Source organism: Diceros bicornis, chromosome 20 (assembly GCF_020826845.1).
Source record: "Diceros bicornis minor isolate mBicDic1 chromosome 20, mDicBic1.mat.cur, whole genome shotgun sequence".
NCBI classification, from domain to species: domain Eukaryota; kingdom Metazoa; phylum Chordata; class Mammalia; order Perissodactyla; family Rhinocerotidae; genus Diceros; species Diceros bicornis.
The window spans coordinates 53114554-53130270 of NC_080759.1; the positions used below are offsets into that span (position 1 = coordinate 53114554).

Sequence of the window (15717 nt, forward strand, 5' to 3'; positions counted from 1 at the left end):
CAGCATGATCAGAAGTACGGTGGCCCAGGACATGACCCTGAGTATTCTGTTCTTCTAGTCCTGAGGACAAGCAAGTATTCTTAAGCCCTGCATCAAAAGTTCTAGCATCCCACACAGGGACCACAGAATTAAAGGATGAGTTTGGCTTTAGGAAAAACAGCAAAGGAGGTGTGATCACTTTAAACCCTAACAGCACTTTTGTGGAAGTGGTTAGAACTTGCTGGCCCTATCAAAAATTGCAGTGGCTTTGATCGTTTTTGCAGAGTTCCATTCAATGGCAAAGACTGTTCTTAAATAATAAGCACTTGATGCTAGAAATCAATCTGACATTTTCTTTCATCAATTAAACATTTTTTAATCTCCAATTGTGAGCCATAAATTGGAAGACAATGACATAAAGAGATGAACATAACTTGGTACCTTCCCTCAGGTACCTTCCAGTATAATAAACATGTAAACAAAACAAGTTCAAAAACCAATATAGATGCTATGATAGGAGTATATACACAAGGGTGTATGTATACACAAGGCACAAGGACATTCAAGGGATCGTTTTTACAAGGAAGAGGCCAGGGATGAGGAAGCACATTTCCGGCATTACTAGTTAAAACCTTAGGGCTAGGAGTCAATGATGAGAGTTCATTTTAATACACTAACATATCTCATTATTTAGAGGAACGCTAGCTGCTATAGCAGAGACCCCCAAATGTGCATGGGCTCAACAAGATAGAGGTTATTTTCTCCTGATGTAACAGGTAAGGGCAGGTGTGTGAGGAGGGAAGCCCTCCTCCATGAGTTAATTCACCCAGGCTGTCAGCTGTTCTGCCATCCTCAACATGTGACTTCCCAGGCTACTCTTGTGGTCACCATCCACCAACAGGAAGCAGAAAAGGAACACAAATCCTCAACCAGAAATATTCTCTTATGAAAGTCAAGATCACACATATGTGTCCCTTTTACACAATCTGGGGTCAGCTCCCAGCCTCAGTAGATAAATGCTTCCATAAACTCATACAACACCAACAATGGATAATAATTTGTGAGCATGAGGTAATCTAAATCTAGTTTCAAGAAAATAAAATTTTCTATTCTAAGGGGACAAAGATTTGCTAATATATTCAGTTTATGTTACAAATAAAATGCTTAATATCTTAGTAAAAAGTAATGGCACTTGAGTTTGCTTACTACCCAACGCTTCAACAAAACCTGTCTTATACTTGCAAGACTGGAAGGGCTCATATCAACATGGACCCTCCAGACTCTTCCCTAAAGACTAATTTCAGATTCCCACCCCCCAACACCAAAAAGAAGAAATTGCTTAATGTGCCCAAAATGGCATATTTTCTGGCTCCAAAAGAAAAATAGGAGGTCTGGTCCCCTCTCCCCATGAAGCATCATGTTTAAAAAATTTAAAAAGGGGGTATATATTAAAGGAGAAGTTTTCTGACTTGGTGTCTAATAAGTGAGAACAAAAACAACTGAATTACTTTCATTCCTTATATTGAATAAAGGATCACTGAATGTGCTATGCCTGCTCTTCTTGATCACCATCCTCATTGTCTAGAGGGCAGAGGGGTCAACAGTTTCATTTTGAACCTTCATTCTTGTCAGTCTCCCTTCTCAGTGGGACGTTTACCAGCCCCGTCACTGGGGAACACGCAGGAGCCTCAGAAGACGACCTATCACAGCCCTCATCTCAGACCATGCATGCCTGTGATCTAACAGGGTCATATGTGGTTCCCCAGAAAGCAATTCTAAATGCTAATCGCTTACAGTGATGACATCTCTAATATTGGATAACATTCACAATAAAAAAAATCTGTGTTCACCAAGGAAGATATACAGATGGCCAATAGGCACATGAAAAGATGCTCAACATCACTAATCATCAGGGAAATGCAAATCAAAACAACACTAAGATACCACCTCACGCCCGTTAGAATGGCTATAATCACCAAGACAAAAAACAACAAATGTTGGAGAGGATGTGGAGAAACAGGAACCCTCATACACAGCTGGTGGGAATGCAAATTGGTGCAGCCTCTATGGAAAACGGTATGGAGATTCCTCAAAGAATTAAAAGTAGAGATGCCCTATGATCCAGCCATCCCACTACTGGGAATCTATCCAACGCACATGAAATCAACAATCCAAAGAGGCTTATGCACCCCTATGTTCATTGCAGCATTATTCACCATAGCCAAGAAGTGGAAGCAACCTAAGTGTCCCTCGACTGACGATTGGATTAAGAAAATGTGGTATATATATACAATGGAATACTACTCAGCCATAAAAAAAGACAAAATCGTCCCATTTGCAACAACATGGATGGGCCTGGAGCGTATTATGTTAAGTGAAATAAGCCAGAAAGAGAAAGACAAACACTGTATGATCTCACTCATATGTGGAATATAAACCAACACATGGACAGAGAAAACTGGACTGTGGTTACCAGGGCAGTGGGGGTGGGGGGTGGGCACAAGGGGTGAAGGGAGTCATATATGTGGTGATGGACAAACAAAAATGTACAACCCAAAATTTCACAATGTTAGAAACCATTAAAACATCAATAAAAAAAAAATTAAAAAAAAAAATCTGTGTTCAGAGAGGTTCATTTTTAAAGGCATGTTTGCTCATTGAAAATTACTGATCCTTGAGCTAGCCTGAGAGCTGGGGGACAGGTGTACTTGTTACCACTTATTTAATGCATGCTTCCTCTATGTCACTTTTACTTGAGCTTTGACCTTTTTTATTTGTTCTTACCACAAAAGTGTAGATGCTTTTTCCCCCAGGAAATTCTCTGGCTTGGACATTAAAATTTTCGGCATTGCATGAACAGATGCAGTAAAATTCCATCTTTGCACTACCTGACTCACATTTCAAAAATACAAACAGAAAAACACTTTAAACATGCAATAGCTGCGCTTACCTTAACTAAATTTTTATTTACTAAATTGATGTATTGCTTTACTAACATAAGGGAATTCTTCACTAGTCCTCTTGATTAGAGATACCACTTTTCAAAATAGATTTTGAAAACAAAAATATATAATCCTATAACATAGCTCTGAATTTAAAGAGCTGACACCTAAATCCTATGTCCGTTGCAAAGGAACCCCAGCATTTGAAGGGCCTTGTGCTGACGCTGTCCGGTTCTTTATAAATCGTCGGGCAGTCATCAACCAGTTTTCTCTAACTGGATGAACTTGGTAATTCAGATAATAATCCATGCTAGACAAAATAATGGAGGCGTGCAGCGAAAGCCACACAGTTCCTGAATATTTTAAACATTTTTTTAAAAGTAGGGGCCGGCCCGGTGGCGCAAGCAGTTAAGTGCGCGCGCTCCGCTGCGGCGGCCCGGGGTTCGCTGGTTCGGATCCCGGGCGCGCACCGACGCACTGCTTGGTAAGTCATGCTGTGGCGGCGTCCCATATAAAGTGGAGGAAGATGGGCACCGATGTTAGCCCAGGGCCGTCTTCCTCAGCAAAAAAAAGAGGAGGATTGGCGGATGTTAGCTCAGGGCTGATCTCCTCACAAAAAAAAAAAAAAAAAGTAAACCACCAGTTAAAATAAGACTGAATAAGTAGGCTTTTTTTTTTTTTTTGGTAATTTCTGCCCTCTTATCATGAGAATGAGATACCATCGTAAATAACATGGCATTGTAAATGAATTCCAAAACCAGTTTCAGCATCTTGTGCAATCTGTACTAAATTCATTGCAATGTATCACTCATTTTACAGCTGTAGGATTTGCGTACATTGTGGTGCCGTGACACTAAAAGATGCTAAAATGCTCCTGAAAGATGAAATTATATTTGGAAGAGTTTGGTTTGAAAATGTAACTTTTCTTTACCATATCAAACAAAGAGTAGGGCAATGGCTAATTTGATAAAAGAAGTCAGTGGGAAAACAATCAAGTAACAAAACCATTTAATCACAGACTATCCTTCTAAAGCAACAGAACTTTTAAAGTCTAGAGATATTAATCAACAAATTCAGAATTTTAGCACTACAATGGGTTCAGCCTCATAATAGAATATTTAGTACTTAAAAGAGACTGCTATCGCTGATTATTTAACAAATTATTGGCATTTCAAGAGAGAAAAGCTAGTTAAATTACAGTATTAATCTCCTTTTAGGAACATAAATCATCCTTAATGGAATCACCTTAGTTTAAGAAGGGGAGAAATTTTGGAAAAATTATAGCCATCAATCCTATTTATGCTGGACTGGGGTCTTTAAAAGTTAAGTCCCTGGGAATCCACACTGGAAGATGAGGTACAGCTGTAATGAGGTAGCCTGGGTCGAAAGAGTTAAAAAGTTATTGCCTTCACTATATTACCAAACCCTCAATACAGACAGTGAAGAACATTATTGGACACAAACTCGTGTGCAAGTAACTTTGTTTTGTGTAATTCAATTTAGTTTCATTCTGAGCCCTCATTTTGCCTGACGCAAAAGAGGAAAAAAAGAAAAAAAATTTCACCTAAACATCTCTAGGTAACCTCAATCAAATTCAAGTATTTCCCAGTCCCTTCAGGCTTAAAATTTGACCACATTTATGTTTGTCAGGCTTCATCCTCTCCTGCCCCCTGCAGTTGATGCTAAACCTGGGGGTCTTACAGGCATGTCCTTGCAGGGGTGGGGACAGGGTGTCCATTTCCTCAGTCTGGAGTCATTTTTGTCCTATGCTGCCTCTTGCCCAGGATGAGCCTCCTCGTCCTGCTGGCTTCTCAGCTGGGACCTGGTGATTGGTAATTGGACTGTCTCTGGTCTAAGGTGCTCTCCTGGCCCACACCTGCCTCTCCTCACTGTTGATCTGCCCTGAGATGCAGCCACATCCCCTCCTTAACCCAGACAGGCATCATCCACACCTGCCATTTTGATGTTCCCCCGCCTTCTGGTCAAGTAACCCCTCTACAGCCCTGGGTCCTTAGCCTTTCCTCCTCAGCTAACTTAACACAGCCCACTCACTCAAGACCACAGAAATGCTCAGGGGCTACCCCATGCCACGCTAGAACCTTCTCCCAACCAGCAAGCCATGTTGCCATTCCTACCGTGTGGCCCCCACTCCATGATGGCGCAGGAGACTTCCCTGAGTCTTACACAGGCTCTGCTAAGGTCCATGAAGGGCAGCAGAGCTTCTGTCTACTCTCCATTCTGCCATCTTCAAGGGGGATTTTATCATCAGCATCTCACACAGAGGTGGACTTGTCCAGGGGCACTTCAGGTGGCAGCCCCCTATGATGCTTTCACACCTCCTGCTTCCTCTCCAGCCCGGATCCTTTCTGTCTCCAGCTCCAAGGCTCTGTGTTGACTCTGAGAAGGCAAATTTTTCTCTGCCCATTCTCATCCCCTGTCAAGCATATCCCATCTTTCACTTGCATCTGTACCCTCTAGCCTTAAACACTAAAGGTTTGCTGCTTTGTACTCTTCCGCAGCCAAATAATGGTGGAGCCTCTCCCCAGGAAGAGGCATGGGTCAGAAGGAGGAGAAGGAACAGCATTCACTATTTCGAATTGTCCCAAATAGAAGCCATCCTTTCCTGACACAAACAAGGCTATTGTCTTTGAGATTTCAGTTAGACATGACTTCTTGCTAACTTCTTGCTAATCAGGTCTGCCAAACCTGGAAAAGTTGTTCTCAGGACTAGATTGGAATGTCCAGTAGCTCCTTTGACAGTGCTCAAGGGTCTTTAACTCAGGAGTTCAGAGGAGTGCCAGATGGGTTATGGAAGCCTAAAATAACAACATGAAGTATGAGGCCAAGGTTAATTGATGAATTTGCTAGGGATTGTATCCACTATGAGCGCAGATGTGTATAACTTCTACTGTCTTTCGAAGAGATGGAAGAGAATGGTGGTCGGGCACACCAACTCTGGGGCATGCTGCCTGGGTTCAAGACCTGGTCAAGCATCTGCAGGCTGTGTGACCTTGCTGTGCCTGTCTTTTCTCATCTGTAAAATGCGAGTAACAATAATATCTACCACATAGGGTTGAGATGAGGACTAAGTGAGTTAATACTTGTAAAAAAAAATTAGAACAGTGCCTGGCATTTGGGTTAAGCGTTAGATTTGTTTTAACTGAGATTGTTTTGAGGGCTCATAACTCTCCTGAGGTCCCCATTGGAAAAGCACGTCACCAGGAACAGTTTGGGTCACGTCTCTGTGCTGTTTTCTCCTGGACCCGATCCTCCTCCAGCTCCTCCTCCTCCTCCTCGTCATCCTCCCGCTTACTTTCCTGTCCTCTTCTTTCTTTTCCTTGTCCTCATTTTGAATCATCAAGCATCCTCTCTTCAGCTCATGGCCCATTCGTCTTAAAGGCATCCTGATCCATACCTTTTGTCCCTTCCCTCTATGGTGCATGGTGCTCTCATTCTGTTTGCAGAAGTCACGTTCCATCCAAAGATTTCCTCAACCACGATGAGTTATGGTACACTTTTCTCTCTTGTTCCTCTGTTTTTATGCCAGTGATACAGCTACGTTTGTTTTGATTACAAAACTCTTGGCAACCCATACACCTTGCTAACCACCACAGAAGCTGCTCTGCTCTCCAACGCAACTCACTTCTCTTTTGGAAAAACTCTGTATGAGCCTCATGTTCCTGTGTTGAATGCACCTGGGAAACATTCCCGATTTTCCAAATAACTTTGTATCATGCCTTTCTCCTTTCAACTTCTGTCTTTTACTCCTTCTTGTTGGGTTACACATAGCTTTCACATGTGGGTTACGTGTAACTACTCAAAGACTGGTCAATTGGTCGGCTGCTACTTAAAAAGCATCACTATCACATATCTTTGCACGTCCATAAAACTTGTGAAACTTGCAACATCTCTTGAGTGAAATGTAAATTATTTATTCTAAGTTGTCATATGCTAAGCTAATACTGGGAATTTTCCATACACACACACACCTAAAAGTTTCAAAATAAAAGTTATTTTCTACGCATCAATAATATAAGATCAAATCTGTTGTCTGGTTATCTTAGGGAGAGCATATCTCTGTTTGCCATATTCTCCTACCAAAAATGTGTATCTATAACTCATACACATTTTTGGCCATACATAGCCTTTTTTTTTTTTTACTCTCAAATCAGTTCCCAGCAAAGCTGAAGGTCTCTCATTATTTTTCAAACACCAAATCATATTTTCATCTAACATGGGAGGGATATAATAGCTGGAATCCTAAGAAAGAAAAACAAAGTCATATCCTTCCCTTCTTGGCTCATTTCAGGTAGGGCCATATTCTCCTCTGTCAATGTTTGGGAGGATGGAGGGGTGGGCAAGGCAGTGTCTGGGAAACTGAGCACAGAGGATTAGGGGAAAGAGAATGAAATGATGATACTGTCAGCATCACAAAGAGAATATTTGAAGTAACAGGACTGTAAGTCAGGGGCACAGGTGACCTCTGTGGGCAGGTTATTCAACATCTTTGTGTCTAGGTTTCCTCATCTATAAAATAAGAATACTAATTCTGACCTCAGGACCTTGGGGAATTAGAAGAGATCACTAATGTACAAACCTAGAATGAGGTGGTACTGGGAAAAGAGATCATCTTTAGGGCCCATGCTTCAGCCTGCCCAAGTTTCCAAGAACATTTCCTACAGTCTCTCAAAAGGTCCAGAATACCTCCCCAGTGTTAAAATTTCTTGTTGATATCCATCTTACAATTTGTAAACCTTGACCCCACACTCTGGTTTCCATTCTTTTCCATTTTCTAGCTTCCCTCCTTAGTTTTAGGGAAGAACCCAACAATGAATGGACTGCATAAGCTCAGGTTTCCAATCTTTTTCTGGGCACTGGAGACCAGAAGATTCACAAGTAGTAGAGGAGGTAGATGAAAATCATGTCTCAGCACGACAAATTGCAAATAAAATTTCCAATGGACATAAAGGAGGTTTTGTATCGTTTTCAAGAAGCACCTCCCTTCCTGGGAAGGGGTATGACATCCACACATCCAGATTCCAATGAGCAGCTTCCAAACCTCAATGTATCTCCATGTCTAAGACTCCCTGACCATCCATTTCTTTGCTCCCTGAGGGCAGGGCTGTGAAATAGTTCATCACAATCAAGGGATGCTCTAGTGAGTTCTATCTGCTTCCCCACCCCCTCAGGCTCCCTGGAGCTGGAGGCACAGAGTGAAGGCAGGAGGAAAGCCAACAGTCTGAGTTGATGGTGATAAGAAACTATGTGAATGTGACTTCTAACATAGGACAGGATGAAGTTGTGTGTTTTCTTAATCTCGTATTTCATGCAGGGCTGGGCTGAGGATGTGGCAGGCATGGCATATGCCCTACGTTCACTGCCAGAGGGGGCTCCCTGCCTGCCACAGGTGAGAGCCAGCTCTGGGGTGCCTGCCCCAATGGGGAAGGGGGGTGGAGGGGCCCGGCGGGGAAGGGGTGGGGATTTTGCTCCACCTTTGGTGGTCCCCAGGAGGACTCTACCACAGAATCCAAAACTTTGTGTCATGAATGTCATTTTGTTACATAGTAAACGAAATTGTAACAGATTAAACCCTTACATTGGTTGATTTTTATAATGCATACTCTTCTCTGGAACACCGTACAAGAATATAAAGTGTATATGCAAATGTCTGAAAAATCTGGGCCTACCTGCATTCTGTTGAATCTGAATGCTTTATCATTCTGATATTGCAAGTACATTTTGATAGTAAGCATTAGGTGTGTTTCATTAAGGCCAACAACCGTCAACCCAAAACAAATTGTATTAGTTACCTTATAAATTATAGCCCTAGAGCCAGCCCTGGTGGTTTAGTGGCTAAGATCGGGCGCTCTCACTGCTGTGGCCTGGATTTGTTTCCGGGTTGTGGAACCACACCACCCGTCTGTCAGTTGTCATACTGTGGTGGCGGCTCACACAGAGAATTAAAACTAACAACTAGGATACACAACTAGGCACTGAAGCTTTAAAAAAAAATTATGGCCCTAGGTGTAATACATTTTGACCTTAATGTTTTTTAAAAAAATTGTTTTTACAATTTTACTGTGGATTTTCAATGTCATATTTACCTCTCCTCACCGCTACCTTTTTCTAACTCACTTAATCTCTATTATTCAGCAGACAATTTACTAACAGTTTATTAGGTAACTCATTGCTATGCCCCACCTCCAAATTCAAATCTCCTTTAAAAAAATCACCCACACTCAACCTTTTATCATTTTCTAATTTTTTCCAGGGTTCTTTTATTATTCCTTGTGATGTCAATAGCCTTCCTGTCCCACGCCTCTATATCTTACAGCATCTGGTTTACACATCATGCAAATGGCTTTCCAACTGAACCACTAGAAACGCTGGCACCAGAGAAACGAAATCCAGTTAATTGAAACCTTTATCATATGCTGAAGGCAAAAAATAAAGTTAAAACATTAAATACTTGTCTAACATATTCAACCCATGCTACAGCTAGGTCTTGATAATTCAACCTTTCTGGCTCCTGTAAACAGCAGTCTGAAAACCCACACGTGCTGTTTGCTTGTAGGGTTTTCTGCCTCTGCTTCTAACGTCTTTGCCGTCCCTCTTTCTGCAGTGGTCAGTATATATCCGAGCTGCTGTCCGAAAAGAAAAAGGCCTGCCCATCCTCGTGGAGCTGCTCCGAATAGACAACGACCGTGTGGTGTGCGCGGTGGCCACGGCGCTCCGGAACATGGCCTTGGACGTCAGAAATAAGGAGCTCATTGGTACGTTCTCTCTGATTCACAGCCCCTCAGTTTTTAAACGACAATATTTCCTGGCATGGCGTGTGTGGTTGAATCCATATGCAGAGCAAATGCCCGTGCATGTATTAGAGGCCTCGTTTCTCCAGCCCTCCTTCTAGTGTAAATCCAATGCGCTGATTTATCTTTTAGAATTTAGAGGAAAATGCGATGTTTGTTGACATTTCTAATCCTTGCAAATTAAAAATGACCACAATGCTCATCACTGGGTACCATCGTCCTGATCCGCTAAATCCCTGTCAGGCTGTTTGCTTTCCACTTGATGAATTGGAATTCTCATGGGATTCACGCCTCTCTGTTTTAAAATTTAAAATTCGTTTTGGATTAGACTATTCTGGCTCTTTAATCCTGTCTTTTAAAGAATAATTTCCCTTTAATTTGATATTCAAGAAATTAGGAGGGTGTTCTGTTAATGAAGCATTAAAGAGGTCATACATTTGTTTATTTATTCAACAAATATTTATTTATGACCTATCTTGTCCCAGGCCTGTTCTAGATATAATCTAGAGATTATACCAATGAGCAAAACAGACTGGAAGCCTTGCCCTTGTGGAGTTTACATTCGAGAGAGGGGAGATGGACAATCAACAAAGGACACACATGAATCTCATGATGTGTCAGAAACGTTCTGCAGGGAAAGTGGAGCTGAGTAAAGGAGAGAGTAATTAGTGAGGTGACAGTTTTTTTTAATTGAGGCAAAATTCACATAATATAAAATTAACCATTTTAAAGCATACCATTTCAGTGGGCATTTAGCATTTTTATGATGTTGTAATACAACCACCACCTATAATCAAGTTCCAAAACATTTTCATCACCCTAAGGAAAACCCTGCACCCATTAAGTAGTCACTCCCTGTTTCCCCCTCCTCCCAGCCTCTTGCAGGCATCAATATGTGTTTTGTTTCTATGGATTTTTCTATTTAGGAAATTTCATATAAATGGAATGATATCATATGTGAGCTTTTGTGTCTTTGTGTCTGGCTTCTTTCACTTGGCATAGGGAGTTGTAATTTTAAATGTAGGAGGTCAAGGTCAAGATAGGAGTTATTGGGAACATTTGAGCAAAGACTTGAAGGAGGTGAGAGTGGGCCACATAGATATTTGGGGGGAAGAGCGTCTAAGCTGAAGGAGCAGCCCCTCAGACGGCCCCCTGGACGGGGAGCTGGAAGCGAACCAGTGGGTTCGAGGCCTTCAAAGGGCCTCCTGTGCCTGGCACAGAGTGAGTGCTGGGAGCCCAGGTGGAGGAGCCCTCCTGGTTTCTCCCTCTCTGGGTGGGACGATGCCCAGGCCAAGGCTGATGGATGCCTGGAGAACGGAGGAACCACAGGGACCTGCCCGGGGAGAAGCACAAGCCACCCACAGACCGTGGTCCTACTGGGTCGGCATCTGAGACGAAAGAGATGACTGGCTCCAGGAGGGTTGTTGGTCAGTCATTGCAGCATGAAGCGTGTCAAGCCTAACTGTAGGTAACAGGCGTCAGCGGAGGTCAAGCGGCAGGAAGCCGGACCGCCCACTCTGGCAAAGGTTCATGTTATGTAGCCCCTGGGGAACGGGGAGAAAGCAGGCAAGAGTGGGCAACGGGGCAAGATTCCATTCCTGGGGCAGCTGGAATACCAGGTGTGAGTCCAAATTTCATACACAAATTTTCATAGATACATGGGTCTGTTCCTGCTATCGACATTCCTGAGCGTGACGTACTAAGCTGTTTGTGATCTGGGAACCCGCCACTCTTCCTCCTGCCGTTCACAAAACCCATCATATCCTCCAATAAAAACCAAAGGTTTTGGTCTCCAGCCGTGTATTTATTCACAGCAGACCAGCAAAGCTGTATCTAATAAATGCAGTTATTTGTTATACTCACAATACGTTATAAGGCATGAAATAACTCACAATTTGATATTTATACTTAGTTTGAATTTAATTTAAATGTTGTTTATGGATTTCATGTATTTAAACTAGACCATTAGCTAAAAGGTCAAGACACCTTCTCCATATCTGATTTCCTTTTCCTTATGCAGTTGTTTCAGACAAGATAGAGCTTCCAATAAAATCCTGTTGCTCTTCTAGAAAATGCAGGAAAAATCAATAGATAATCAGTCTGCTGCCTGGATACTAATTACTAGGTACAGTGTGTTTGTGTGTTTTACTTCTTTTGGTGGATTAAAATATAACAAAATAGGGAACTATTGATTGGTTTTCTAGCTTCTAGGCATCTCTTCTTTCTCAGAAGCCCGTTATCTAGTACTTTGAGGCAGAGACATTTGGAGCTCCGTCCTGCCCATGTTAAATTAAGCCTTTACTAGCAAATGTCACCAGACAGGAAAGGGAGCCAATTGTTTAAAAGTAGAAGTGAAAATATCTAAGTCATGGGCTTTATGGAGTTAATAACTTTTTTCTTGAATGAGAAAAGCAGAATTTAACAAAAAACTCATACCATTCTGTTCTATCTAGGAGAAAAGAAACATGGCCTTTGCTAACCCTTTTACTTTAAATATTGTATCAAAGTAGTGATTTTTACAGGAAAAGGCTATATAGAACTTTATATATTGAAAAGAAAGCTGCAATGACTTTGAACCAAGAATGAAAAAAAACTAAACTTGGACTTCTCCTTTCTATCAACTCTCACTCAAAGCTTCGGTGACCTCATATGGTTTCATGGTGTTAAAGATCATATATATGTTGACAACTCCCAAATATATATGTCTGGTATGGAGCTCAGATCTCTGTGTCCAACTGTCTGTCCAGCATCTCTGCTGGATGTCTAACAGGCATGTCAAATATACCATGTCCAGACCTGAGTCCCTTATCTTCTCCCCCAAATCCAGTCCTTCCCCACAACAGCAAATGGCAATTTGTCCTTGCAGTGGTCCAGAGCAGGCACCTTGCATTCTTGACTCCTCACCCCTCATTCCAGTTCATCAACAAATCTGGTCTTCCTTCTGAATTTTCCCTGAATCTCACAGTTCTCATCTTCATTGCTTTTTCTCCCAAATTCCCGTCATCTCTCACCTGGCTTATTACCAGGGCTACCCACCTGGTCTCCCTGCTTCTACCCTCATCCCTACAGTCTACTTTCAATGCAGAAGCCAGAGAGGTCCTGTTGAAACCTTAGTCAAAGGATGTCATTTCTCCACTCGAAACCCTCTGACAGCTCCTTATCTCTCTCAGTGTAAAATGAAGTCTGTGCAAGGCTGACATGGCTCCATACGATCTAGCTATCTGTTCCCTCTCCAGCCTCACCTTCTCCTCTCTCACCGTCACTAACTTTGCTGTAGCCACTGGTTAACTGTGGTTCTTTTATCACATGAGCCACAATCCTACCTCAGGGCCTTTGAACCTGCTGCTCCCTCTGCCTGAAATCCTCTTCCTCCAGGTGTCCATGCTCCTCAAACCTCACCCCTCTCAGGTCTTTACTCAGTGTTAATTTCCCAATAGAACCCTTTCTGGCCACCAATCTTAAAATTCTACCTCCTTCGCTGCTTTATTTTCTCCACAGCACAGGTCACCTTCTCATATACAACATAGTACTTATTTATCTTATTTCTTGTCCATCTCCACCACTGGACTGTAAGCCCATGAAGGGCAGGAGTTTCTCTCTTTGTTCACTGACAGTGCCCCTGTACCTAGAACAGCACCTGGTCCATAGTAGAGACTTCAGAAATATTTGCCGAATGAATGACTGAACTAAATTTTTATCTTGTCTCGCTGTCATCTTAAAATGAACTCCAAATTAGCTAAACATTATGTAAGCAAATTAAATAAAATATTATCATCAGAAAGCCAGCTCTTTTCCTCCTAAAATTTATTGCAGGTATGCAGATACTCAGAATTTCAGAAGGAATCCAGTTTTTTTTCCATCGTTGGTTCTGGGATTTCAGTTTAAATTACATCTCTTCTTAGATCATTCTTTTAGTTAGGGGTAGGGGAGGAGCAGCTACCACACTCTGATTAAGGAATGGTTCATCTTCCTTGGGCTCCATTATCGAGAAAACTCCCAATAAGCTGTTGAACAACAATCATCTTGCCCCATCAGCTGTAATGAGGATCGTGTAGTGGCACTAAAAGGAGTGTCACATACTCTGCCTCTCCTGTGTCTTTCATTTCAATTTCCATGGCTCTGTATATGTCTCTGCCATTGGGCAACAAGTCTGCTATAGATCTTTGTGTTCTTCTGAATGACGTGGTACAGTCGTCCGGGTTGATGAACATCTATACATTTCTTCTCAACCTTACAAAAATGTTACTTAGCCTTCAGAGTAAAGTGTTATTTCATCATTTAGAAAGGTTTTTTTTTTGTTTTAAAAAAAGAGAATGTTAATAAATAGCTTCAGAGCCAACAGTATGTTATTGAGCAAACAATATTGTATTGTATTGCTTTCACAAATTAGCAAAATGCCATCCATTTCAGCAAGTCGACAGTTCCTGATGAAGGTGGCAGATATTTATTTTAGCCAAATCTCTACTCTCTTTGTCAGCAAATAAACAAACAAAATTCCAACAAAATAAAAAACTTAAAGCACACATAAACACTAAACAAGAGAGAGATCTACCACTTGGCAAACATTAGTTGTTAACTCATTGCTACCCATCCATGGAAAATAATCCTAAAGAGAGTAATTTCATCACACGTGCTATTTTTTTTTTTTTTTTTTTTTTTTTTTTTTTGCTGCATTTGCAGACAGCATAGAAAATGAAAAGACTATATCAAAACAGTCACTAAGTATGACATGGGCACTGCGAGTAAGTTTCCCAACGTGCAGGATTCTCTGTTCTGGGAATGCCTTGGGGTCTCATTGGAAGCCCTGCTCTTGTTCATCTCATACTGCCTCTTATCTCTCGCTGCTCTTTTTCATGAATTCTTCAGCCATACCAGTTTACGTACCATCATTCCCACTTACAAACCTTCACCCAAGCTGTTTTGAAGGCTACTCCTTGAACTGAGAGTGGAGGTGGGTAGCACCTACTTGATAAGAAGTCTTTTAATTTATCTTAGATTTCCATTCTGCAATTTTATTCCTGTATTGTCTTTTACTTTTTTGTGTGTACGCGTTGCATCTTCCCCCAATGAGATGATTAGCCCAGATCAGGTAAAATATTTATTTTTATGTCCTATAATGAGTAGCTCTTTGCTATGCCCATAACAGACACTCAGTACATATTTGCTGAACTAATTAACTGATGGATATTTATGCTGAAGAACAGATCTAGAGGAGGTTTGGGGAATCCCAAATAGAGAGAGGAAGACATCGAGGTGATGTCTCTTTCAGCCTCTTCCCACAGCATCCAGGGAATAGAGGAAAGACAGACAGCTTAGATGCTCCCTCAAATCCAGGACTCTAGTCAACTCATTCTGCTGCCACTTTGGAAGAGGTTTGAGGTTGGGTAGGAGATAGTAACGCTTTCTGTGTGTGCTTCGATCATTGCCAAAGTTGGCATAGCCGCTGCACCCGTGCGGGTAGTATTGGCAGAGCTAACAGAGCACCCTCCCTTCGCTTCCCTGGGTGATGGCTGCTTGCCACACTTTTTTGCAGGCGAGCCAGGTCTAGGATGCTGGAAGCATCTTCCTGGCTCCCCTGTGCTGCTCCCTGGACTGAAGAGAAGGACCTTCCACTGCTTTGTGAACCTGGCCCATCCAGTTCACCTCGGTCCTTTTGCCTCATCCTCTCTGCTTTGCATGACCCTTTCCCTGCACACTATTCTCATCTGGGTGGTTGGGTCACCACACTTGGAATGATCTATAAGTATCTTTGGCTGATGCCCCCGCATGTTCATATTATATGATCCATTCTTTGCACTCTGCTGACCTTCCTTTCACCTTGTCAACTAGCTGTGCTGCTTCTATCCAGGGAACACTCTTTCAATCTGTTCCACCCTCAAAGGGAGCAGCAGACTGCCTCCGACTCTCTCGGGGTCAGGAAGGAGCCATTTTCTAGGGGAGTCTGCTGGCTCCCAAACACAGCTATCCCCCAGGAGAGATGGAAGAGA

At 42.2% G+C, this 15717-nt stretch overlaps 1 protein-coding gene across 10 annotated transcripts in view; it reads left to right on the top strand.

Moving 5' to 3' along the window:
- CTNND2 (catenin delta 2) overlaps positions 1-15717 on the top strand; it is an 892220-nt gene that overhangs the window by 789125 nt on the left and 87378 nt on the right. For 9 of the 10 annotated variants that reach the window (XM_058564342.1, XM_058564335.1, XM_058564339.1 and 6 more), the window contains 2 exons: positions 8254-8328; positions 9544-9694. In XM_058564342.1, coding sequence (XP_058420325.1) covers positions 8254-8328; positions 9544-9694 — 226 coding nt within the window. The remainder of the gene's footprint in view (positions 1-8253; positions 8329-9543; positions 9695-15717) is intronic. The other variant, XM_058564340.1, reaches the window with a different exon arrangement.